We start from the raw sequence: 25,031 nt of genomic DNA on the forward strand, positions 1-25,031 counted from the left end.
CAAAGTATTTTTCCTGTCTGCAGTATGACTTTGCTTCACCATTCCAGCTTCACCTTTCTGTACAGCAGAACCCCTCTGCTCTAGCCAAGAAGAACCACACAGACTGCCTCTTGGGACTACCTACACCTTCCCAACTTAACCTCTCTGCTTGCCAGGAATGCCCTGTGCCTGCCTCTCCCTCCGTATGTCTTAACCCTTCTTGTATTTTAAGGTCCAGCCAAAATCCCATCTCTTCTGGAAAGTCTTCCCTTCTCATCCAAATTCAAAGGGATCTCTTCCTTTTCTGCATTCTAACAGAATTTAATCGTCTTTAATACTCATTACACATTCTCACCTTCTCTTGCGTTGTTACCCCTTTATGAGCCCTGAACCCCGTCTCCCCGATTAGATGATAAACATTTTGAGGTTGGGAATCTATTGCTGCATAACAAACCACCTTGAAATTCAGTGGCTTAAAATATCATGCACTTTACTATATCTCTTGGTTTTGTGGGATAGTAATTGAGGCAGAAGTTTAGCTGAGCCATTCTTATGTTTCATATAGAGTCTGCAGAGGTCACCTGGTGGGATTTAACAGGTGGATAGACTAGTACAGAGGGTATGAGGTGTCTTCACTTGCATTTCTGGAGCCTTGGCTGGAAGACTGGGCTCTCGGCTGAGCACACTGACTAAAGCACCTGCAGACATGGCCCATCTGGCATGAGGGCCTCAGAGTAGTCACACTTCTTCCAAGATGACTCAGGGCTACCAGAAGTACTGCAAGAGGCTGGGAAGGAAGCTGCAAAGCTTCCTATGACCTTGGAAATCCCAAAATTTCACTTTTGCCACATTCTACTGGTCAGGCAAGTCACTAAGACTAGCTCAGATTCAAAGGGAATGGAATTAGATTACCTCTTAACAGGAGCAGTAGCAAAGAATATGAGGCCATCTTTATTCTACCAACCAATACTGTCCTGAGACCTAGGCAAGCAGAGTCCCTGGCCCTGGGCCTGGGCCTCAGGGGGGCCCCACACTGTGAAATGTTACTTTTGAATTTTTCTAAGTTCCCTTTCAGTGGTTGGGATTGTCCCCATCTCTTTCTTCTCTTCAGGATACTCTCCAACCCTGCAACTCATGCATGGGTTGACCAGGTGCTCTGAAAAGCTTGCAGGGCTCATGCCTAAGCGTTGTCTAGGACAAGCTGGCAAGCAAGTTGCTTCTATTGGCCAGCATAGTATTTCTTTTTGGTACAGCACACGACCAGGCCACCGGAACAGCACCTACTTGCTGACCTGGAGGTGATTCCCATTCACATTGGATACAGGACGAGTTCAGAATTCTGGGCTACTGACAATCCACTAGTGACCTTTGAGGTTGAGCCACCTGTGTGGGTCTAAGCCATGGCTCTTGCCAGCCTGTGTCTGACCACATGGCTGCCTCCAGGCTACGGTGTCCCAGAATAGTGGGGTGGCAGCACCCTTTGCCCTGTGTGGAGGTCCCCATTACTACCTGGTCAGGGTGGTTAGTCCACCCCCTCCACAGGCTTTGTGCCACATGCCAGGCAGTTCTCCAGAGGTGCCTATCTAATCTCCACTCGAGGCCATTGCTCTGCAGTGCCAGCTTGCTTTTACAGTCAATGTCCTTTCTTCCTTTTGATCAATGTAGTGACCCGAGGAGCCACCAGGTCAGTCTTAAGCTGGTTCAGGTGAGGGCCAGGTATTTCTTGCATGCACTATCTTGCTCCACCCATTGGACCCTAGCCTATCCACTCCTTCCCCTCTGCTAGCTGGTTTCAGTGCATGGAAGGCAAGGGCGGAGTCAACACAGAAGGAGATCATGTTCTAGGAGTGTAGTGATTAACACCTCAGAATCCAAGAGAAGATGTGGTTGGAAGATATATTACTGTACATTTGCACTACAAAATGTTTTTAATTTTATTTTTATGTATTGATTTATTTTAGAGCGAGAGAAATATAAATGTGTTGTTCTAGTCACTTATGCATCTATTGGTTGTTATATGTACCCTGACCAGGGATCAAACCCACAACCTTGGTGTATCAGGATGATGCTCTAACCAAATGAGCTACCCAGCCAGGGCCTGTACTACAAAATTCTCAACAGTGAGTTATTATTCATATTTCACTGCATACCCTAGGCAAAACCTGCCATTACCTCTATCCCACACTTATCACATAATATTCTAATGATCTGTGCAGATGTTTCCCTCCCAGTGTATTAAAAAACTTCTATGGCAAGCAGGTGTCTTACTCATCTTTGTGACACAACCCTTGCATTGTATTGGATGAGCTCAGTGAGTATATGTCAGGTGATTCATGAAAAGAGACCACTGATGAGCCTAGAGAACAGTTCTAGCAGAACAAAGGAGAGGCTGGAGGGCAAGTCAGTCATAGAAAATGTCAGCAATGTAAATCAATTGGTTGATCAAGTGCTGTAGCCTTAAAAGAAGAAGAATTGGGATAGAAGTTAAAAGCGCAGCAAGATGGAGGGATGGGGTTCTCTTCTCTTTAGAGGAAGGACTAAACATATACAAAGTCCTAACAGACGGAGTGGCAGAGGGGAGGTCCCCTAGACTTCGAGTTCTTCATCTGCCTTACCCACGTCACAGGGATGTTGTGAGGTCCAAAGAAGAACAAGATACAGGCATAAACATTCTTGGAGGATATTTAAAATTTCTATCCAGCCTCTGATAGCTTCCAACTGCCTATAGAATAAAAAAATCTATAAATAAAAATCCAAGCATAACATTACAATCTCCCATGATCTGGCTCCAGATTTCCTTCTAATTCTATTACTGCCCCAAGCACCCAAAACACAGCCACAGCAGATTCATGTTCTTTTCCCCATTTGCTTTTGTTCAAGTTATTTTCTCAGCTTCAAATGCCTCCCCTTCATCTCCACCAAGCCAATACAATAAACATTTACTGAGTAGTAGTGTGTGCAAGACACTATTAAAATTCTATTGATCTTTGAAGGCCCTATTCATGTTACTTACAAGTCCCTGAACACTTGCTCTTCTATAGGGAAATGGTTCTTTATATCAATTGTAGCACTTATTGTACCTAATAATACAGCTCAAGGGCATGACTAGCCCTCCCAACAGAAAATGAAAGATGAGAGATTTGAGGGCTGTGTCTTACTAGTATAGTATTCCTACACCTAATATCCATGCCTTGTAATAGTATGTGCTCATTAATAAATAAATATTAGAATAAATGGAAAAATGTTACAGAAAAAAATGTACATGGATAGACATTCTCTCAAGACACAAAAGTGGGTGGGATCCAGGATACAGGAAAATAGAAGCACCAACTTGTCAAAGGAAGAGGAACGTCTCCTCCCTTGGGAGGAACCACAGATAAGCCTAGTGGGATGGAAATGGGTTAGGCCTATGTGGCGAGGCCAAAGTGTCCAAACCCTTCAAGTCCTAATTCCAATGCCACCTCTTACATTAACTCTTCCTTCCATCTACTACCAGAGCCGATCCCAGCTCGGTTCAATATATTTGGACTTTCCACCTTGTAGACGTTTATTTGTGTGCATAATTTATCTCCTTTCCTAGACTTCGACCTCTTTGAAGGCAGGAAGAACCTGATTTCCCCCACAGCGTACTTAACACAGTAACCACTCATTCAATATGGGTTTACTGGATGGATAAATAGTGTGGAGGTGGGGTAAATGGGCGGTCAAATGAGCAGACAAATCTGAGATAGCAGAAGCTTGTGCCAGAGACTCCGGTGAAGAGCTAACTCTCCGGATCCACAATTAAAAGTTTAAAGCGAAGCCTAGCAGCCACTCTCCCTACCCTTCAGGGGTACCTCTTCCCTAAGAGAAGAGTCTCCCCATTCGGTTCCAACCTAGCTCTAAGGACCTCGCGCCAGTACTCTGAGACTGCCCTTGTCAGTGCCTGACTCAGTGTTGAACACAGTCTCCCGCGAAATCCTATACCTCCTGGTCCCCCATCTAAGACCGAACCGCTGACTACATTTAACCTTTTTCTCCTGGACTCTTTTCTCGTTCCCCTTTCTTTTCTCGTAACCGCCACCACCAGTAAGGCGTGCGGAGGACAGCCCTGGCCGGTAGGGTTGAGAGGGTCCTGAAACCGGAAGCCGAAAGCCGGAAGGAGCGCTGTGAGGACGTGTTCGGAGGAAGTAGGAGCCGGACCCTGCAGGGGCCGCGTCATGGAACAGCTGTACCAGCAAACTCACAAGTGAGGGCCGCGTCGGGGCACGGGTGGGACGAAGCTAGGCTGAGTGAGGCCAGCTTCCCAGGATGGGGCCTGGGGCTTCCGCCTTGGTGGAGCCCGACTTCTTCCGCCGTAGCTCTCCTGAGGGCAGCTCGGAAGTTCTCTGTTGTAGGGGGGGATGTCCAGCTCAATGGCGAACGCAAAGTCTGACCTGGGACCTGAGATCTCCGAGGCCGTGATTACCTGCTGGGTAGACTAGGTGAAGTCGCACCTACAGGTTATAATACTTTGTCTCGCACCTGCCAACTCAGTCCTCGGGGTTGGTAGAGATCTTGGAGAGACACTGGGCCCTGTATAGAGGAGTTTGCAGTTTAGTTGGAGAGTCAGGCAGTGTACGAGAAAGAGCTAACGTGTAGCAGGATAGCATCGAGGGTAAAATGAGCAGTACAAACAGGATCAGCTTAAGTAATTTAGAAGGATCCATCACTGGGCTAATGTCAGAACAAGTTTCATTATAGCTCGCAGTTCCTGAACGATGTCCGTCTCCACTCTTGATTAACACTAATCTTGATGCTACATTGTAATTTTTTCCTTTATTCTGATTTAGTTTATACTAAAGACCGTATTTTTATGGTACAAAGAAATTGCTGTATAATAGCACTACTTGTTATTCCTGTCTAGTTACAGATTACCATTAAAATCAAATTTCGATTTGGAATACCTATTTAAATTTCTTGGTAGTATCCTTTATTAATATTGTCCTGTATTTTTGGAATTTGCTGAGATACGTAGTTGATTATGGTAATAGGGACCATACCTATCTTGATATTTTGGAAAGAACTTCTGTGATTTATTTCATTTTTATTGTGGTAAAATATACATAACATAAAACCACATTGATCATTTCTAAGTGTACGAATCAGTGACATGAAGTACATTCATAATGTTGTGGAACCAGCTGTTCATTTCCAGAACTTTTTCATCAGCCCAAACAGAAACTCGGTGTACCCATTAGGCAGCATTCTCCCATTCCTCCCTCCCCAGGCTCCTGGTTACCTCTGTTCTAATTTCTGTCTCTGAATTTACCTGTTCTAGTTATCTCATACAGGTGGAATCATACAGTATATGTCCCTTTGTGTTTGGCTTATTTCACTTAACATGTTTTCTTTGTGTCTGTCCTTCTTCCTCATCTGAGGACTTTTTTTTTCCCCATTGCTTTTAGAAAGAGAGGAAGGGAGAGAGAGAAACATTGACCAGTTGCCTCCTGTATGTGCTAGGACTAGGGATCATGTGTACCTGGACTAGGGATCAGACCCACATCTTAGGCATGTGCCTTGACCAGAAATTGAACCCGCAACCCTTGGGTTAAGGGATAATGCTCCAACCGAGTGAGTCACACCAGACAAGGCTCACTTAACATGCTTTCAGAGTTCATCTATGTTGTAGCCTATATCATAATATCACCCCTTTTTATGGTTGAATAATATTCCTGTGTGTGTACACAACCCACACTTTGTTATCCATTCATCTGCCAATGGATGCTTGGGTTGTTTCTTCCTCTTAGCTATTATGAATAATGCTAATGTGAACATTGGTGTAAACCTGTTTGAGTCCCTGTTTTCATTTTTTTGGAGTGTATATCTATAGCAATCCTATCTTAACAACTTTAATATTTATGTTGTAGTGTTGTTAGGATGAAAATAAAACCACACTCCTTGGGCCTGGAAATGAAATAAAATAGGGGCTTGCCCCCTTAATGAATTCACAACAAAAGAAATGCTTTGGAGCATTAGGAATAAGGATGGTGATCCTCTTACTCTTTCATTTTCTAAGTGTTTTGGTTTCTTCTTACTTTGGTGATTAAGTGTTTGGTTCAGGTGGGTAAAAATATTTAACCTACTTTGTAATGGTATTAAAATGATAGAATTTACTCTTATACTGGAGAGCCCTATTTTATATTAAAAAATATAAGGAGGGATTTAAACAATTAGACCCATGAGTCAACTGGAAAAGGAAGGGAACAAAAAATTATGCTCATGTTACTAGGAAAGGTAGATCTTTTACAACAGTAAGGCTCAGTGGGCTAAGTGTGCCTTGTAGTTAATCTATACAATCTCATCCAGGTAGTTGATGTGGTTAAAGGATGTTGCTAAGGAGACTGACCAGTTTATTCTCAAGAATTTTATTTAGAGTCTCAGACTGTACTTGTTATCTGGGTAGCAGGTAGTCAACCACTGAGAAATCTAAGTTGTTCAAGTTTGTGCAAACTCAGGGAGAGGAGAAACACTAAGTGGTGTCTCAGACAAGATTGTGGAGTGCAGAGGGAGTACGAACCTCTGCAGGCCTCCAGCAACCTACCATGGGACTCGGTAACAGGGCTCACCAACTTTCTCTGTCAATGGCCAGATAGTAGATATTTCACACTTTGCAGGCCATCCAGTCTCTGAGGCAGCTACTCAGCCCTGCTGGTAGAGCATGAAAGCAGACATAAACAGTATATAAACAAAGAGATGTGGTTGTATTCCAATAAAATTTTATTTACAAAAACAGGCAGTGGGCCAGACTTGGCATATCACTGTTGAGTCCTCTACAATGCAGTCACTCATTCATCCAGTACTACTGTGTGTTCAGCACCATTCCCAGTTCTGGCAGTGCAGCCCTGCCTCAAGGAGTTTCCCGTTTTTCATGCTGCAGTATATTCTAATCTGCTTTTCTCCTCAAGTGCTACACCAGTGGGGGTTCCGGCTCTAGGTGTCTGCCTTGTTTTCCCTCATCTATAAAATAAGTTTGGGGCTGATTAAACTGTAAGACTCCTTTCAGCTCCATAATACTGGTGATTGAGTGTCTTTAAAAGGAAACACACAGAGTCCTGCGAGCATCAGAAATTAGCTTCTGCAGTTGCAGAAATTAATGATTGTAGCTGAATTGACATGACAGTAACTGAACATATTAATTGTACTGGAACTTTGAACCCAAATTGTGGTTACCTCTTGCCATGTCCCTGAAAGTACACTGGAATTAGATAAACATTTGAAAGTTATGTGTCTTAAAAACTGAACTGCCTAAACAATGAATGGAAAAGAAAATGAAAAGCAGAATAAACATTTTATACTTAATATGTTAGGATGAACTTTAAAGGGGAGCCAATAGCCAGGCTTCTGTGTTTGAGATCCCAGCGTTGGAAAGGTGCCCCGTTTGTCCCCCTGTAGTCCTAGAAATTCTGATTCAGAAGTGTTCTTGTATGACAGGTATGGAGTTCAAGAAGCTCTAATTTTTTCTCTGTCTATGAGTCTGTTTCTATTTCGTTTGTTGGCTTATTTTGTTCATTATATTCCACATATGGGTGAAATCATATGGTACGTGTTTTTCTCTGACTGGCTTGTCTCACTTAGCATAACTGCTTTCCAGGTCCGTGCTGTTGTAAAGGCTGAGATTTCCCTTTTTTACAGCCAAGTAGTATTGCACTGTATACATATACCACAGGTTTTTGGGGTTTTTTACCGACTCATCTTTTGATGGGCAGTTGGGCTGCTTTCATATCTTGGTGATTGTAAATAACACTGCAGTGAACACTGGGGTGCACGTATTCTTTCAAATTAGTGTTTCAGGTGTCTTTGGATATATTCCTAGAAGTAGAATCACTGGGTCATAAGGCGGTTCCATTTTTAATTTTTTGAGATAACTCCATACTGCTCTCCACAGTGGTTACACCACTCTGCATTCCCACCAACAGTGCATGAGGGTTCCCTTTCTCTACATCCTCAGCCAACACTTATTGTTTGTTGATTTATTGGTGATAGCCATTCTGACAGGTATGAAGTGATATCTCACTGTGGTTTTAGTCTGCATTTCTCTCATGATTAGTACATTGAGCATCTTTTCGTATGTTTATTGGCCATCCAAATGTCCTCTTTGGAGAAGTGTCTACTCAGGGCCTTTGCCCATTTTTAAATTGGAGTGTGTGTGTGTGTGTGTGTGAGAGAGAGAGAGAGAGAGAGAGTTTAAAAAGCTCTGTTTTTTTAAAGAAGCTCTTTCGGCGATTTGGATGAACAGCTGGGTTTAAGAACTTTACCGTATGTCAAGACCAGTTTTTTCTTTTTTTCTTTTTTATTTTGCCTTCTGATGAGAGGCTAAATACTGTATAGTAGAGGCAAAGTGGATGAGGTAAAAATGACCAGATGATTTTACAACTTTTAAGTAAAGTTAAAATAACAAACTCTTAATGTGCTGCATAGGTTACATAGCATTTTCATGTTGCATTTGGATCTATCACCCTAAAAGTAACTGATTATTAGTATCCCTATTTTACAGTTGAGGAAACTGAGGCATAAAAGAGTTACATGACTTGTTCAGTGTCCTTCAGTTAGTACGTAGTGGAACTAGAACTTCAACCAGATCTTTTAACTCTAAAACCTTGTTTCCTTCTTATGGTAGTCAGAGACAGAATGGATAGACTTTTAAAAAGAAATTCTGTTTAAAATGCTTCCCAGATTTTTTACTGACCCTTTTTTAAAAATCAGCAATAGTGACCCTTGCTTACTTGCTCCTGTGTCTCTGCTTAGTTATGTCATCACCCAAGCCCACCACAGACCCCATGCTAGACAGGGCGAGGACTTCTGATTGCTAGCGTCCACGGTCCTGCGTCTCATTAGTGTAGCATCTGTTCCTCGCTGGCTTTGAGTGTGTTGTCTGAACCCCCAGTTCAGTTTAAAACAGATTTTCTTTTTTTTTTATTGATTTTTTTTTATTTTAATCATTGTTCAAGTACATTTTTCTCCCCCCACTCCCATTCCAGCCCGACCCACCCAACCCTCCCCCCTTCCCCCCATTACCCCCCACCCCTAGTTTTTGTCCATGTGTCCTCCAAATTTGTAAAACAGATTTTCCACTTGGCACATAGTAGTTCCCACCACGCCATGCATACTTGCTTTGTTGTTTTGCATATATTTCCTCTCAGGCATGAAATGTAGAGATTGGAATCATTTTATTGGCTGTTTTTTTTCTAGTTCGTTCGAAGCAAAAAGACTGGATGAGAAAAAATCAGTTGTGTTTCCCCACTACTTAAAAACTTTTTTTTATTTACTTTTAGAGAGAGGGAGAGGAACATCAATGTGTAATTGCCTCTCACATGCCCCCAACTGGGGACCTGGCCTGCAACCTAGGCATGTGCCCTGACTGGGAACCAAACTGGCAACCTTGTGGTTCACAGGCTGGCACTCAATCCATGCAGCCACACCAGTCAGGGCTCCCTGCAGCCTCTTAAAGGTTATCCTTTTTAGCTTAGGAAATGGTAAAAGTCAGCTGAAGAGTGTTACAGGGTTTTGTGGGTGTGGACCTCATCTCTCCCCCTGTCCTATAGAATTCAGGAATGAAAGGGACTGGCAAGATCTCTCATTCCACCTCACTCTGGTCACCCTTTGTGTTTAAACCTGCAGGGCTCTTTCTTTCCTTTTCTCCACGAGATAGTTCATAACTCTTTTTGCTTGTTTTTTTTTCTTGTGTTACCCTGAAATCTGTCAACTTGAAATTTGCACCTTTAGTCTTGGTTCTCCTTTACCGCGCAGCCACAGAGAACAAGCATCTTCCTGCAGGTCAGCTCTAGATGATCTGAAGAGTGCAGCTGCTCCATCTTTTGTCTTTTCTTTTTGTTTTTCTTTTTGTTTTCCCTTCCCTTCCCTTCCCTTCCCTTCCCTTCCCTTCCCTTCCCTTCCCTTCCCTTCCCTTCCCTTCCCCCCTTCCCCCCTTCCTCCCTTCCTCCCTTCCTCCCTTCCTCCCTTCCCTTTTTTTCCAAGAAGGTTATTGTCACCAGCTATCATGACCATTTCTCTTCATGACTTGACTTCTAAAGGCTTCCCCACTCATCCTTTTCAGCTGCCATTGGGGAAAACCTTTAATTGATAGTATGTCTTTATCAGATGGCTCCTGGAATTGAATGTCATTCTATAGTGTCCATTTGACTTAAAAAAATTTTTTTAAGTCAGAATACTTTTTAATCCCTATTTTAGTCTAAATGGAAAACGTTAGTGTTAGTTTTATTGTACAGTATCCTAACCCCTTACCCTGGCACAAAGTCATGTGCAAATTCCATAAACATAAGTTGATTCCTTTCCAATGTTGAATGAAACGAAACCAAAGGCAGTGCCATGGTGGAACACTGGAAATCAGTCCCTCAATCTGTAATGTCACCAAACCATGTTCACCATAAGATATCACGAGAAATTATCAAATGCCTCTTGAAATCAACATAACCTTACTGTGGTATCCTCAGTGTATTGCTCCTTTCCTGCTATAGGCACACCTGTGGTTTTATTCCCCACTTGCCCGTGGACCCTCATGATTGTATATCCCACTTGTTGAATGAGTGAATGAATGAATGGCTGAGTGAGTAAATAAATGATCCTTGTTAAACCATTTACTCTTAACATCTGGGAAAAAGCTATTATAGTTATTTTATCTCCGAAATATTTCAAACATAAAAATAGAGACTAATATAACATATGTTAGGACTCATTTCATACATGTGCTTCAGGTCATAGATTTAAAGACAAAAGAACCGGTCCTCTCCCCTTTCAAGGCCACATTCCTAGAAGTAGAATGCTGGGCCAGAGGATACACACATATTTGACTCTTTCAGGTGTTGTCAAAAGGCTGTTAAAAGTGTTTCTACCAGTTTATAATCCTACCAGCCATGTATGAGAGTTCTAGTTTCCCCACATCCTTATCAGCAGTGTTCAGACTTCAAAATATTTGCCAATCTAATGGGTGACATGTGGTATCGCATTGTTCCTGTTCCTGTCAGTAATGCCACCAGTTTTCAGATTTGCTGTATTAGGCTACCCTTGAAAATTCCGCTCACTGCCTACATCCAGGCCTTCAGTAAAGCCCTGGTTCTCCCTTCAGTCAGTGTGACCATCCAGTCCCCTGTAGCTGTTTCCACTGTTACCCTGATCCAGCTGTTCATTACCTCAAGCTGAATTCCTGCATCTGCCTCCATGTCTCCATGTGCCCCATTCAAAAATATCCAGGCTTCCCTGGCTGGGGTGGTTCAGTGGATTGAGCGTGGGCTGCAAACCAGGGAGTCACCGGTTCGGTTCCCAGTTAGGGCACGTGCCTGGGTTGTAGGCCAGGTCCCCAGTAGGGGCTATGTGAGAGGCAACCACACATTGATGTTTCTCTCCCTGTCTTTCTCCCTCCTTTCCCCTATCTCTGAAAATATAAATAAAATCTTTTAAAAAAAATGTCCAGGCTTACTTTCCTGAAGTATCAGTCTGGTTGCTCAGACTCTTGTAGTAGGTTTCTAGTTGCTTCTAGTAGTGATTCCCAGGGCACATGGGTCTTGCCCAAAAGTACTCTGGGAGTCATTAGAAGGCTGGCCTTCCTTCTAGTGCCATGGGTCATGTTTAGAGGCCGGCCACAGGGAAGCCCTGGAAAAGACTGGAGAAACCAGATTTGGGCTCCTGGCTTGTGTTGGCGCATTTGGGGTCACAGTTTGTGGTACTTATGGTGAAAGATGGTTGCTGACCTTTCCCTCAAGATCTGGGGATGATACAAGAGCTCAACAGGTACCTTCAAGAGACTATAAGCACCAGGAGACAGTTGTTGGGGGTAGCATAAGCAATTCCAAGGACTGATCCCCAGGACACTGGGAAGGGTTCTGAGGGTGACCTTGGCCAAGCCTTGGGGAGCCCCCAGAGAGTGCTCTGGAGCCTGATGTCTGGGACCACGCCAGGTACCCAAGGTACAGTGTTGCCTTTCCAAATGAGATGGCGGTTGCCTCATATTGGGAGGGAAACACCAAAGAAAAGATCCCTTTCTTTGAGGGCCTTCTTCTGATGGTCCACTAATCACCTCATCCCCCTCTCCCCTCTGACCTCGACTCTCCCAGGCAGGCAAGACAGCCTCCACATGTCTTGCCTTGCCTGCCTCTCTGCATATCATTTTCTTCACATCTTCCTTCACCAAATCATACCTCCCTTCAAAATGATGTTCAGAACTCCCTTCACCTGCAAAACCTCTCCAACTTAACTCTTTCTGAGCCCAGCCCTTTTGTTCACTTCTCTTTGCTTGGCACTGCTGTGCTTAGCTCCTCGGCTCCTTATTTGTTTGCATATACACATGTTAGTTTTCTCTTAAATCTTCTTGGGACTTTTCTTGTCCGTTTGGCCTGTCGTCCCTAATTACATTGTTTCTCAAGGACAAGGATTCCATCTCTCGCCCTTTGACTCTCCCTAGTACAGACCAGTGCTCAGCACATTGGGTCAAACAGCAGAGAGCGGGATTGGTTGGGTCCACACTGAGGTTTATCACTTGCTATGTGACCTTGGAAAAGTTACATAACCTTTCTGGACTTCAGTTGTCTTATTTATAAAATGAGAATGATAATACTTCACTCATAGGGTTATTGACTTTGCAGAATGTCTCGGATGGGGTAACCACTCAGTAAATGCTGCCTATCAGTATTATTGTTGTTGTTGTTGTTGTTGTTGTTAAAATACTATAAACCATGCCAAAACATTTGGCATAAAATGCCACATACAACTTTTACAGCCCAGTGGTGCTGTCGGTTTGAATCTGTTACATGCTGGCATCAGAAAAATTGTCTTTCCCGACTGAAACACTGTTGATTGCTCCTGTCTCACCCATTTCCTCCCCTTCCTTTGATAGGCAGGTCCACCAGATCCAGTCTCACATGGGACGCCTGGAGTCGGCAGACAAGCAGTCTGTGCACTGTGAGTAATTAACTATGGAGACCAGAGTCCTTTCTCTGATGACACGGTGCTAATGGGCTGGGTTTCCTGAGTACATTTCTGCCTCAGGGGCTTAATGATTCAGCGAGGAATGAGTTCTGTTGTTCGGGCGCAGAAAACCCTGTGGCACACTCACTGATTTCCCTGATTGTGCCCTTTGGAATCCGTGAGTCTCATCCTCCATTACCCCTCCACTCAACCTGACATGGCCCTGTGGGAGTGGAAGTTCTTTCCTCCATCTGTCTTAATCTAATTACCTAGTCCTTAGAGGAATGTGCTCCATAAAAAGTCAGACATGTTTAACTGGAATTGGTCGTTTCTTCTGAGCTGAGTACTGCGGCTTTTTAGGAGGATTAGTTAGAAATGAATAGCAATATTAATTAGTTTAGTTCCCACACCCTGTTTTCTTTCTAGAAGAGGGCCGCTTTGTGTTTCTTAGTTTTTTTTCTATCATAAGAAAAGGTCCTTTTTCTGAGTTGGTCATGCAGACACTGCTGGTTACCCACATGTTGCAGAAGTTCATCTTCTCACCTCGCCGCTTGGCTGTCACCGTGCCCATTTCTCCTCCTTTCCGCAGCCTCAGAAAACATCTCTTCTCTTGGTCCTGTGCCCTGCTCTGTTCTCATCTGGATTTGTCAGCTCACCTACAAAGATGACATTACTGACATGTCTTCAGGGGGCAAGAAGCAGTCTGGATGCCTTTGTGCACAGTTTGGTTTCTGTCCATCGACTTTGTTTGCCTTCCCAACAGTCTCATTGTTACATGATTAGAAATGGAAAAGAGGTCATTCAGACGGCTTATCACAAAGGGATAAGGAAGATGACTATGTTTATCGTATCTTTACCTCTGTGGATTCTTTCCTGGGCCTTTCCTACTGATATTTGGTCTATTTTGGGGACTCCGGCATCAGCCCTCCCATTCTGATGGAAAGCCTTAAGGGAACTCTTCTCTAGTTTCAATTACTAATCTTCCCCCACGCACTTTTTGTTAACCTCATTACTGTAGGGAATTCAGTTAGCTGTCTTTTTACTAGATACTCATAATCTGTATCTGAGAATAGTCTCAAAGGAAAAGAGACCTCATTCTGTATCAGAAAATACTGCTTTTTGCCTAAAATTTTATTTGGACACCCTTTAAATGTTCATTTTATAAAGGCAGGAAATTTATTTCTACAGATTTACCCTCAGCTTTTAAAAAAATTGGCATTGTTATGGCACTAACAGCTATTTATACATATTTGAAACATTTACAGACTCAGTATAACTTAAACTTTTTCCATTATTCAATAGTGTACGCATTTTTCTCCTTTTGAAGTACATATTTTTGAGTCTATTGGATATGGAAAAAAGATATGTTTGATTTACCATTCTAATTTAAGTTCACTGTCTCTTTTCCAGCAATTATTTTTTTTTCTCTTTTGTGCAGTAGTAGAAAATGAAATCCAAGCAAGCATAGACCAGATATTCAGCCATCTCGAACGCCTGGAAATCCTGTCGAGCAAGGAGCCCCCCAACAAGAGACCAAACGCCAAACTGTGAGTGCTCCGACACCCCAGGCCCGCAAGATGGGCCTTTCTCCCCGGAGAGGCTGTGCAATAGTCTGAAAATCACGTGCACATTGAAAAATGGTGACTGTGCAAAGATAAAGTCCCCGTAAAGGGCACAATTCTCTGTGTGTGATACTCTGTCAAAATAAAAATTCTGTGACGTTGTGACGTCAGTGGCTCAGAAGCTTTGTGTCTCCTTACCTCATTGGTGTCATTTTGAAATTTTACCTCCAGTACTGTTTTTCTGTCCAAACCCACGGCCGCTTAAATCCTAACTCTGCCAGGGAGTTTACTCTTCTACCCTTTGGCTCCCACTGCATTCTTGGGTTGAAATGAATCTTGCTCTTAATCACTTCAGTCAGTCTAATTATAATGAAATACTGATCTAATGTTTGATAGTCCCCTGTGAAGTTAAAATGAAACCGCTCTCACCACCTTCACCCTAGCCTCTGCTCCCAAAAGTTTCATGAAACGATGTTGATGCTTTACTCCAAAAATGCCCTTGGGCTTCTTCTAGGAGAGTGATATAATCCATAGAGGGTCAGGACGAGGTCATCGAGCCTGTTTCCTGTCACCTGTTCCCTGTCATGCATCCAGAATCAGAGACCAGCAGGTATTTAAGTAAAGCTGCTGGAATCTTGTGTGCTGCAACCCTACTTTGACCACAAGCTACTTCTTTATTTTCAACATCATTGATCAAAATCAGATCATCGGGGTGGTGGGATAGCATGGAAAGGTATAGGAAGAAGTAAGGAAATGTCTTCCCTCCTCACTGCAAAGCCTGGTGATCTCAAATTGTGCCACCCTGAGTTTCTGGAATATGATTTCTCTATCAATTCTAGTCGTGTTGACCAGTTAAAATATGATGTCCAGCATCTGCAGACAGCTCTCAGAAACTTCCAGCATCGGCGATACGCAAGGGAGCAGCAGGAGAGGCAGCGGGAGGAACTTCTGTCTCGCACCTTCACCACCAACGTAAGCCAGGCGCCGGGGTGGGGGTGTGCAGGTACTGGACAGCGTGTTGCAGCTGCAACTCAGGTCTCTGGGCTTCGTCCTTTTAGGTGGTGTCTGAAGCAGACTGATGAGGAGACCAACTGGAAATGATGGTGGACTTTGTGCATTGCCACAGACCATACCTAGACAGGGAATCTCTTTTTCTAACACAGAAACCTGAAGAGGAAGCAGTTAACGTGAGGGACTGGACAGAGGTGAAAATTACCTAGTTTGACTGGTCTGATGCAGAGAGGTTGTGGTTGACATGGTGGAAGCGTTTTTCTGACCAGATGGAGACAGATGATTAGGACTTAGACCGTTTTCAGTGCGGCGGCATTTCAAAGCTGCCTTCAGGCAGTTGCCATTGTGCTGTGTGTGTGTGGTTCCAGTGTTTTAAAATGTTTTTGTCCCTAGTCTGGGCAGCAATCTGGGAGGAATTTGTTAACAGGTGCTTTGTTTTAAATGGACTGCTGGACCTGGGCCTGTTTGAAAGTGGCCTGTTTTGCTTTACATGTTTGATTTTGTAGAGCACCGTTGGCCCTGCCCTTCAGTCTCAGTAGGATCTTTCCTGCACGTGGCTGTAGAGCATACTGGCCTTTTTCATGCTCTGCATAACATAGTCTACCCAATGAGGTGGGTTTGGGGTGGGTTGTTTTTTTTTTTAATGGAGTTTATTTTCTAAAGAAGTCTTGGCTTTCCTAGCTTTCCATCAGAATTCAAATCAGTTCCCACCTTGCAGATGTTTAACTCTCGTTGCTGTGTCCATACTTGCAGTAAATTTCCCCAAGTGTTTCAGAACGTGCCTCTGTAGTGTCAGTTTCTCTAGAGTAAGCAGTCAGGTAACGATGAACAACTCAAAAGTGTGACGAAGATGTGTTGGTGGTATAGTGGCACACGTAGCCAACTTTCAAAAGTGTAATGAACTGTACAACACTCTGAAAGATGATGTGTGGGCTTCTGATTGTCAGTCAGGTGTTTTAGGGGCTGGAGATGACAGCTCAGAATTATTTTGTGTCTTACCAGCCTGGCGTGGTGGTGTGCATACAGTGGGCCCTTAATAAAAACCCACTTGCTGACTGAACTTCTTCCTGGTTATTCTATCATGTGCATTATCAAACACTTTTCTGAGACACAGTGGCTCATCAGCTGCACCCTTTCAAGTGGGAGAGGAAGGAAGATTTGTATGTGAAAGGCATTCAATAAATGCTTGCCTAACAAATGAAGAGAAGTCTCTAACTAATTCACATAAACTGCAGTCTTTTGACCCACTGAGCATTAGCTGTATGTAGAATACCATTTAAGGTGCTGAGAACAAAGTGTGTGAGAAACTCCTGTGTTAGCAAGAGGGATTGAAAATGTGTGCATGAAAGATGATTTTTAACTTAAGCATTAAAAAAAGGTGGTTTAACCTCTTTATGATGATTAAAAGGAGTGAGAACAGCCTCGGTTGGCAGAACAGTATATGATTACCATCAGGCAGGGAAGAGAACAGAATCACGACCGGTTGGGACTGGCTTCTGGGTACAGTTCACTTTTAGTGCACAGTGGGAGCTTAGGGTCGGTCTTGACGTTCCTCCCTGCAGATGATGCAGAGCAGCCTCCACACTCAGTGCTGGGATTCGTGCCCTGCTGGACTCCTTCCCGGCTCTGTGAGACCTCGGACAAGTTATTCCACCTGTCTGGGCTGCACTTTCCTCCTCTCTAACATGGGGATAATGCATTCACTACCTCAGGAGGTTAGATGAGGATTAAGTGAGCTTAGGGTAATGAGAATGTGAAGTGGAAAGTACTCGGTCAATAGTTTTTGTGTCCCTTCCTTTTCGTGCAGGTCTTTCTTGCCTGCTCAAGAGAATAGTCCCATCTGAACACCATTTGGCCATCAGTAGAAAGCACAGTCTCTTCTGTCCTTTGTCAGTCTCAGTCTAATTGGAGGGATAAGCTATAGATAAAATAGCTAAAGAATAAAAGCAAACATTTAATGCTGTATTAAAGGGAAGCCAAGTCAAGAAACATTTGGAACAAGCTAGGTCAGTGAATAGTCAGAGAGAGCCTTTGAGAGAAGCCCGTGGAGGTCTTGAAGGAATAGAGTTTTTCCTAACTAGGGGTACTGATACGGGGCAGGCGCTAACAAGACTTGCGTAGTGGAAGTCTGAGGAAAGTGGATGGAGGCCACCCTAGATCTTGGTTTGCTTTTTCTTCTCTGTTAGGGTCCTCTGATTCTTGCACTGCTCCCTCTGGCTGTCCCTCTGGCTTGGCCTTGGCCAAAAGGCAGAGCAGAGTCAGGCGCAGTGGGACTGTAGGAGCCGATCAGCAAACAAAGTTAATCAAGTGCCTGCATTTCTTTCACAGGACTCTGACACTGCCATACCAATGGACGAATCACTGCAGTTTAACTCCTCCCTCCAGAAAATTCACCACGGCATGGATGACCTCATTGGAGGCGGGCACAGTATTCTGGAGGGACTGAGGGCCCAGAGAATGACCTTGAAGGTGGGGGCCATTATGGGGGACAAGGAGAAGGCCTCTTGTTTTGGCCTCATCCAACAGTTTGGTGCCTGCATTTACATTTTGATCACATGTCCCCAAATTGCGATGCTGTGATGATGAGTCAGAGCCCTTTCGTTTGGGATCCTTCCTGTTGGCGTTGAATTATTGTGAGTCCAAAAGCAACCAAATTCCCTTTGCCATTACGTATTTCTGTTGCTTGCAACCAATCATAATGTGGCATCCTTTGGTGTCCAGGTCTTTTCCAGTTTACTGAACTTACTAGGAAAGTGACCACTGCTGTGAGGAACCAGTAGACTAAGGAATTCTATTCTAGAACCCACTCTTCTGGGAAGGAAGGTGTGGCTGTACTCAGCACCTCACTCTCAGGGGATTTCTGGTAGGGCCTCCACTGTGGACCGCCTTGCAACTGCGGGCCCCCAGGGGCGGGGTCTCGGGGCTGCCCTGCATGTTCAGCGTGTTCAGCGGCGGCTAGCTTCTGGAGCACGTGCAGGTGATCCCCAGCAGCTCCTCCCTCTCTCTTCAGTCCCAGGTGTTGCTAGAAACCCTACCCATTGGCCGAGACACTGACCCTGCGGGAGTAGTTTACAGAAACATTACACAGACTCTGATGTCAGCCGTGATGTTTCAGCCTCAGCCCTTTTCCTGTATCAGCCCTGATGGACAATGGGGTGTGGACTGTGCCTTTTATCAGGGTGTGGTTCCCTGTGAACGAAGCGCTGCCAGCCACTGAGCTGTGAGAAACAGTCACTCGGAAGCGTGAGCTTTATCTTAGTTTTTGTTGGATCGTGTTAAGCCAGTCAGCTCCGAGAGACTTTGGGACATTTCTGCCACCTTCGCCAGGGAGAAGGTCAGGCGAGCCACGAGTGACACTTAACCCCCTGCCGACAGCTGCGGTGCTCTAGATGGTCTCAAGCGTGGTCTCCGGCAGCCTCCCGGGTGCCCCTGTCAGAACAGCCACCTGCAATAATCTGAACTGATACGTGTTGGTTAATCCGCCCTCTGTGTAGAAGACAACTGGCCCTGTTCCCGTATCTCAGAAAAACAGTAAAACCCTCTTAGGACGGGACTCAGCAGGTCACCCTAACATGGACCCCTAGGGGTTAGAGCTCATTGTGAAAGCAAACGCTGGCTTCCTCCTGCCGTCTGGAATCACTGAGGAGTGTGAGCAGCTCCCACCCTTCGCGGTCACCAGAAGTGAAGTGTCAGGGAGCCTCAGTGGCTGGCTGTCGGAGGCTGGGACGTGAGCTTCCCAGTCCTGTGTCCTCTGCGTGCCCACCATGCCTGTCTTCTGCTGCTCAACTCCCTCTGCCTGCCTCCCCCCGCCCCCCACCAGAGAACTTCTGCTTCAGCCATTTGAAGTTCTTGTGGGGGAGAACACGCAGGAGCTGGGCCATGGTTTGGGGAGATTTGTGAGTGGCGTGCCCATGGGGAGTTTGGGGAGGTTGGAAACATATGTATTTTTTTAAAGTCTGTGGTAATCTTTAGGTGATTTTAAAAGCTTGATTCTTGAACTTCAAATGATGAGGAAATAACCTGTGCTTTCAGAGCTGAGCGGAATCTTTAGGGAGAGTCTAATATTTACCATCACTGTTGTGGCAAAACCATGTCTGTTCCCTGGCAGTGATCAAGTTTGACTTGTGAGATGTCTCTTCTGCGAGGCTTTTGAGTCATTTTCTGGGCAGAACGTAGGTTTGAGTCCCCGTCCATGGTGCCCCGTGAAATTCCTGCTCCTCTGGCCTCTTCTCTCAGCTGCTCGTTAATGTGTGGTTGGTTTGAACAAGGACATGGGGCGGCAGGTTAGATGCCATCCACACAGAAGCAGTTGGTGACGTGTGGAGAAGCAGCTTGGGGTCTGCCCAGCATTCGTTTGTGTTTGGGACTTCATAAAAATTGGAATGTGCTTAAAAATGAAAGAGAAAGTGGAGAGGAAGATCAGGCTGGGTGGTTTGGGCTGTTGGTTTAGGAATAAAACACCCTTTTGTTTTCAGTGGTGGGTGGTGGCATTTATATACAGGGTTTTGGTCACTGTGTTGGTGTCTGTCTGTTGTGTTTCTGTCTATCCATCTTGCCCACTTCAAGCCTTCTCGTAAACCTGGGCACTGACCGAGTGCTGTGCTCAGCAGAGTCCCTGTGATTTCTGCTCGACAAGAGTGGAAGTCTGATAGCAGCAGGGATTTTGGAGCTAGGGAGCAGAGACTAAGTCTTCATGTAAAATGCTCTAAGAATTTATATATTGCATGTATTATCCATGTATAGGGAAGTATACAGACCTTATTTGTACAGGTCATTGAATTGTGACAAATCATGCACCTTTGTAACTCACACCACTATCAAGACATGGCCTTTCTATCACCCTTCAAAGTCCCCTGGTGCCCTTTCCAAGGCAGGCTGCCCTTCCCCCGGCAGCCACTATCCTGGTTTATTTCACCATGAATTAATTGTGCCTGTTACTGGACTTCATATAATGTGTTCACATTACTGTTCTGTGTGTGACTTCTTCCTCTCAGGAGTGTTTTCCTCACTCACACTGTGACATGTTGGCAGTGAGGTCCTCCTCGTTGCCGAGCAGTTAGATCCCATTGTCAGATCCGTCATGACTGTCCGTCCGTCCGTCCGTCCTCTGCTGATGCACCCCCACACTCTTTCCACTTTTAAGATAGTCTCTGTTTTCTTCTAGAAGGCCTATTATAGTTTTAGCCTTCACGTTTAATTCTATAATCCAAATTAATTTTTGTATATATGAATCAAGGATCAGTTTTTACACACTAAATATGTATATGACTTATACAAGAAATATGTGAGTGTGTGATACATATATGTGGTACATAGTATATAACCAGTTGTTCTAGTACATTTGTGGAAAAGACTTTTACTTCCCCATTGTATTGCTCTGGTATCTTGATGAAAAGTCATTCGGGCCACTCTCAGGTGGCCCGTTTCTGGTGGATACTGTGCTGTGGCTGCTGCAGGCATGGCCAGGAGACCGTTGTTGGTCAAGCCCCGTCTCATAATGACATCCACCTGCCGCGCGTTGATCTCTGTTTCTTTCTCTCCTTGTCTGCCCCAGGGGACTCAGAAGAGGATCCTTGACATCGCCAACATGCTGGGCTTGTCCAACACAGTGATGCGACTCATCGAGAAGCGGGCTTTCCAGGACAAGTACTTAATGATCGGTGGGATGCTGCTCACCTGTGTGGTCATGTTCCTCGTGGTGCAGTACTTGACATGAGTCAGCTAAGCCCGGCAGCTGCCCAGCATTCCCACTGCGTGAGTGTGTGTGTGTGTGTGTGTGTGTGAGAGAGAGAGAGAAACAGAGAGAGAGAGAGTACGTGAGGGAGACTGGGAGGACCAGAGGCCACATTTCGCCATATGTGTTCATCGTAACTGTGAAAACCACTCCGAAGTCATTGTGAACTGTAACCTAGGGAGACTTTCAAGCCTGCTCTGTTTTCCGAGGCATCCTGGAGGGGAAGCTAGTGCTGCCAAGCTCGTGTGTTCTCTCTCACTCTCAGTGTCTCTGGGGGAGGAAGTGATGGAAGGGTACGGGATGAAGCAGGAAGTGAAAAGAACGATTTTGGTGGTTTTGTCCACATGGCGGATGCGTGCCCCAGGAAGGCTTTAACGGTGACCCTTATGGACAGGACTGTCCACACTGTGTCATTATCCAGCCCTCTGGCTCCTAATGGTGAGCCTGGAGCAGAAGCAAAAAGAAGAAGGGGAAAGAAGTCTTTTCCTGCATCCATTATAGTAAATGGACTCACATGCTCTTGCTACTAGCCACCGCCCCACCCCTTCAAATGACAAGCAGATGACTGAGTGCCCACCCGTGTTGCCCTTCCCCGGAAGCAGCTACCTAGAGGAAACAGGCATTGCTGCGGCTGCGGATGAGCAAGAGTTTCCACGTTACCGCTGTTGGGTGTTCCTTCTTTCCAAAGTGAGGCCACCATTATTTTCTGGGCACATTCAGTCTTGAGAGTAAAGACCTTAGTTACCAATTTTTTGGTTTTTTGGTAGTTAATAGAATGGTTGGCTTTTAAGGTTCCAAGACTGTAGCCTGGTGCCCATGCCCAGGCTTTGTGGGGCGTTTGCCCCATAGAAAGTACTGTGAGCAAAGGGAAGTGATCTGTCAGTTTAGTCTCATTTCCAATTTTAGCATCTCTGATTCTTTGGCTTTCTTCCCTTCCCTTGAAATACATTAACAGCTGCCAGCCAAGCCCCGATTGCTCCCAGCCAGTGTGGGCAGATGCCACGCTAAAACCGTCTCCGGTGTCCTTGTGAGACTGTCTTTCCAGGGCCCAGGACTTTCTTCCTTCTCCAACCAACCCTGGATTGAGACTGTACATTACCTGGTGTATCGTGGAATTCATTGTGAAGCTAGTCTCTATTTGGATTGATTGCTGAAAGTATCAGAAAGACCTGGTTAGCATATTTTTTTTATCAGTCACAGGCCTTTCTAGCTCTATGGCAATAGCCTTATGGCAAGACATGAACTAGCACTCAGAATGTTCCAGAAAAACTGGAAACCTGGTCAGTATTACTCCACCTTTGTCTTGCTCCACCAGCTGTCTTTATTTCTTGTCACTTGGACTGTCTTCCGTTGCCCTTCCCTTTCCTGTGTACTCCATCCCACCTCCCTCACTGCCCTGCCACCTGCTTCTGTGCTGTGCTGGTCTCCAGCCACATCTGTGACACAGATCCCCTTTTGGTAAATGTTTCTTACTAGTCCTGGATTTCCTGGGTACTGATTTCACGCTTTTGGTGGAATCTCTGTTGCTCTGGGCCCTGGGTTTCCAAGGAGAGGGGAATCTGTGACCCCTTCCTAAAAGGACTGAGGACCTGACAGAATGACAGTGGTGGCCTGGAGGGTGGAGAGAGGGGTTGGGGCATTGTCAGACCTAGATCTGATTTTAGGGAGGTACAGTTAGAAACTTCCCTCCACCCGCCACCCCTGCCATCCTGGGGACCTGGCACAGGGCTCGCAGCAGTCCATACAACGGGGTTTTGAACTGCACAGACCTGGCTGTCCTATCTCCTTGAAGATCTTGCCAGACTATGTACTTTGGAGGAGGGTGTACAAGGAGCAGCTAAGCCAGTTGGACTTAAACTCTGGGAAACCAACACTGCCCCCCCCCTTCCATTGTCTGATGTGACATCCATCCATTTGTGGTCACACCACTGCATTTCCACGTTTTATGGTGATTGTTGGCTTTGATGAACGAGGAGTAAGGCCTTCCCCCTCCTTCAGAGCCACTCCCTCCTTTGTAATAAAAATTGTGGAGGCATTTTCTAGCTCTTTACCATCCTGGGCTAGGAAACAGCAGCCACAGTGTGTCTGTGAGAAACCCACTTTGGCCTGAGTGCTCGCTCTCCACAGTCCCCTGAGTGTAGGGAACAGTCCTGGGCCAGGGGAGGAGCGCCTCCTAGTGGATCCGAGGTGAATTATCACATTGAGCTGGTACAAGGATCTCCAGTTGGCAGCCTCTGTGACCTTGTGCAGGCTGTTGGTACAAGTTTACCTTTTGAGGTTTGAGATGGGTGGGTTGTCAAGGAACTTGGGAATATCTTCTTTCTGTGGAATGTATTTGTGTGACCACCTTAAGAAACACCAAATTCAAAGGCCAAGTAAGTAGGAGAGTGCATAGGCTTGATTTGCATAGGCTTCATTGCTGGGTTTTGCCCTAAGTCCTTTGCCCTGATGACTTAAATGGGTTTGGTCTGCAAATTTGGACTTGAACCCATTGTTTCGGAAACACAGCAGTTGAATAAAGTTGAGATTTATTTTATTTAGCATATTATGTTTTGGAAAGAAATTTGATATTCATTGTTAAAACTAACAACCCCCTTTTTCATGTGTCCAGGCCAGACATTCTTCAGTGCTGTTCCGTGGCTAGGGGCTTGTCTGGCTGCCTCACAAGCCGCTGGGAAACTTGTCATTATAGATTCTTGGGGCCTACTTCAAACTTTCTGAATCAGAATATTTGTCTCAATCAAAGGCGATAGCATTTGAAAATGTATGCTGAACTAGCGTAGCATATGAGGTCTGTCCAGAAAGTATCCATCCGTGTGCATTGAAGAAGATACAAGAAAAAAATTGTACATAGGACAATGTCACCTCGGTCCCCTTTAAAATAGGTACATTGAGACCTCACACAGTTCTCCCAGTCACCATTAGCTGCCCTGTCGCATTTTCCTGAATCTCATCAATGGTCTGAAATCTCCCCTTTCCAGGGTGAGTTTAGTTTTAGGAAAGGCCAGAAGTCACAAAGCACCAAATCTGAGCTGTAGGGGGGCTGAGTCACCTAAGTGATTTGGTGTTTCGCCAGAAAAACTCTGCACGAGGCAATGCATAAGCAGATGTGTTGTCGCGATGAAGCTGCCAGTCACCAGTTGCCCTTAGCTGTGGCCTTCTGAATCATCCAAGTAGTTTCTGTGGAAGAATGGTCAAGCCTAATGTAAAATCTGATGCAGATTCATTGCTCGCTCAGTCATTTTGAATGCGACAGCCACACAGTACAAATGCTCACTCAATGGTGTCTACAATCCCAACTGACTAGTGCAGTTATCACTGTTCACACATGTGCATTCCAGTCCACTCTCCTTGGCTGCCAGGTTACATCTATGTCCTGCAAACTGTTCTTGTCATATTAACAATGGCTGGGCTTTATACGGACAGGCCTTCGATATGTGTGAACAAAACTTAAAAAGTCCCCAGTAAAGTCTTATTTGTTTATATCCTATCTTATTCTAGAAAAGATGTGAGGAGACTTATAGGAAATAACTAAAACAGCAAAATACAAAGAAGTGAAGACCAAGAACAAATCAGAGGAGAATGTCAATACCAACTCAAATATGTCATGAAACCTTCTGAGGTGCTCTGGGGAATGCCTAATTTGGCTTCAGGCCCCAGCAGCCAAAGCAAAGAGAGAAGCATGACTTAAAGGGGACGGGGTGGGGGTAATGCCATATTTACTCAAGGGAAAACTTAGACCATTAATACCGCTACCTTGCCTGGGGTCCTTACTGGAAGCCAGGCATGGTTATTGTCCTGGGTAT

General features: G+C 45.0%; 1 protein-coding gene across 2 annotated transcripts; it reads left to right on the forward strand.

The window, feature by feature from the left end:
* The first annotated feature begins 4,086 nt into the window (after window positions 1-4,086).
* GOSR2 (golgi SNAP receptor complex member 2) lies at window positions 4,087-23,770 on the forward strand. 2 transcript variants are annotated; one of them, XM_028521776.2, is made up of 6 exons: window positions 4,088-4,207; window positions 12,848-12,912; window positions 14,357-14,465; window positions 15,320-15,452; window positions 17,820-17,960; window positions 21,046-23,770. In XM_028521776.2, exons 1-6 carry the CDS (start codon window positions 4,179-4,181, stop codon window positions 21,205-21,207), a joined length of 639 nt encoding a protein of 212 aa, XP_028377577.1. In that variant the 5' UTR covers window positions 4,088-4,178; the 3' UTR covers window positions 21,208-23,770. The 2 variants fall into 2 exon arrangements, with proteins under 2 accessions (XP_028377579.1, XP_028377577.1); XM_028521778.2 differs by lacking the exon at window positions 17,820-17,960 and having other exon boundaries at window positions 4,087-4,207.
* The last annotated feature ends 1,261 nt before the right edge of the window (window positions 23,771-25,031 follow it).

This window comes from Phyllostomus discolor, chromosome 8 (genome assembly GCF_004126475.2).
Source record: "Phyllostomus discolor isolate MPI-MPIP mPhyDis1 chromosome 8, mPhyDis1.pri.v3, whole genome shotgun sequence".
Classification (NCBI taxonomy): Eukaryota; Metazoa; Chordata; class Mammalia; order Chiroptera; family Phyllostomidae; genus Phyllostomus; species Phyllostomus discolor.

Coding starts and splice junctions, on each gene's coding strand:
- GOSR2 (XM_028521776.2), top strand. CDS start 4,179: ATGGAACAGCTGTACCAGCAAACTCACAA. Junction 15,453..17,819: donor CTCGCACCTTCACCACCAAC/GTAAGCCAGGCG, acceptor TTTCTTTCACAG/GACTCTGACACTGCCATACC. Junction 17,961..21,045: donor CCCAGAGAATGACCTTGAAG/GTGGGGGCCATT, acceptor TGTCTGCCCCAG/GGGACTCAGAAGAGGATCCT.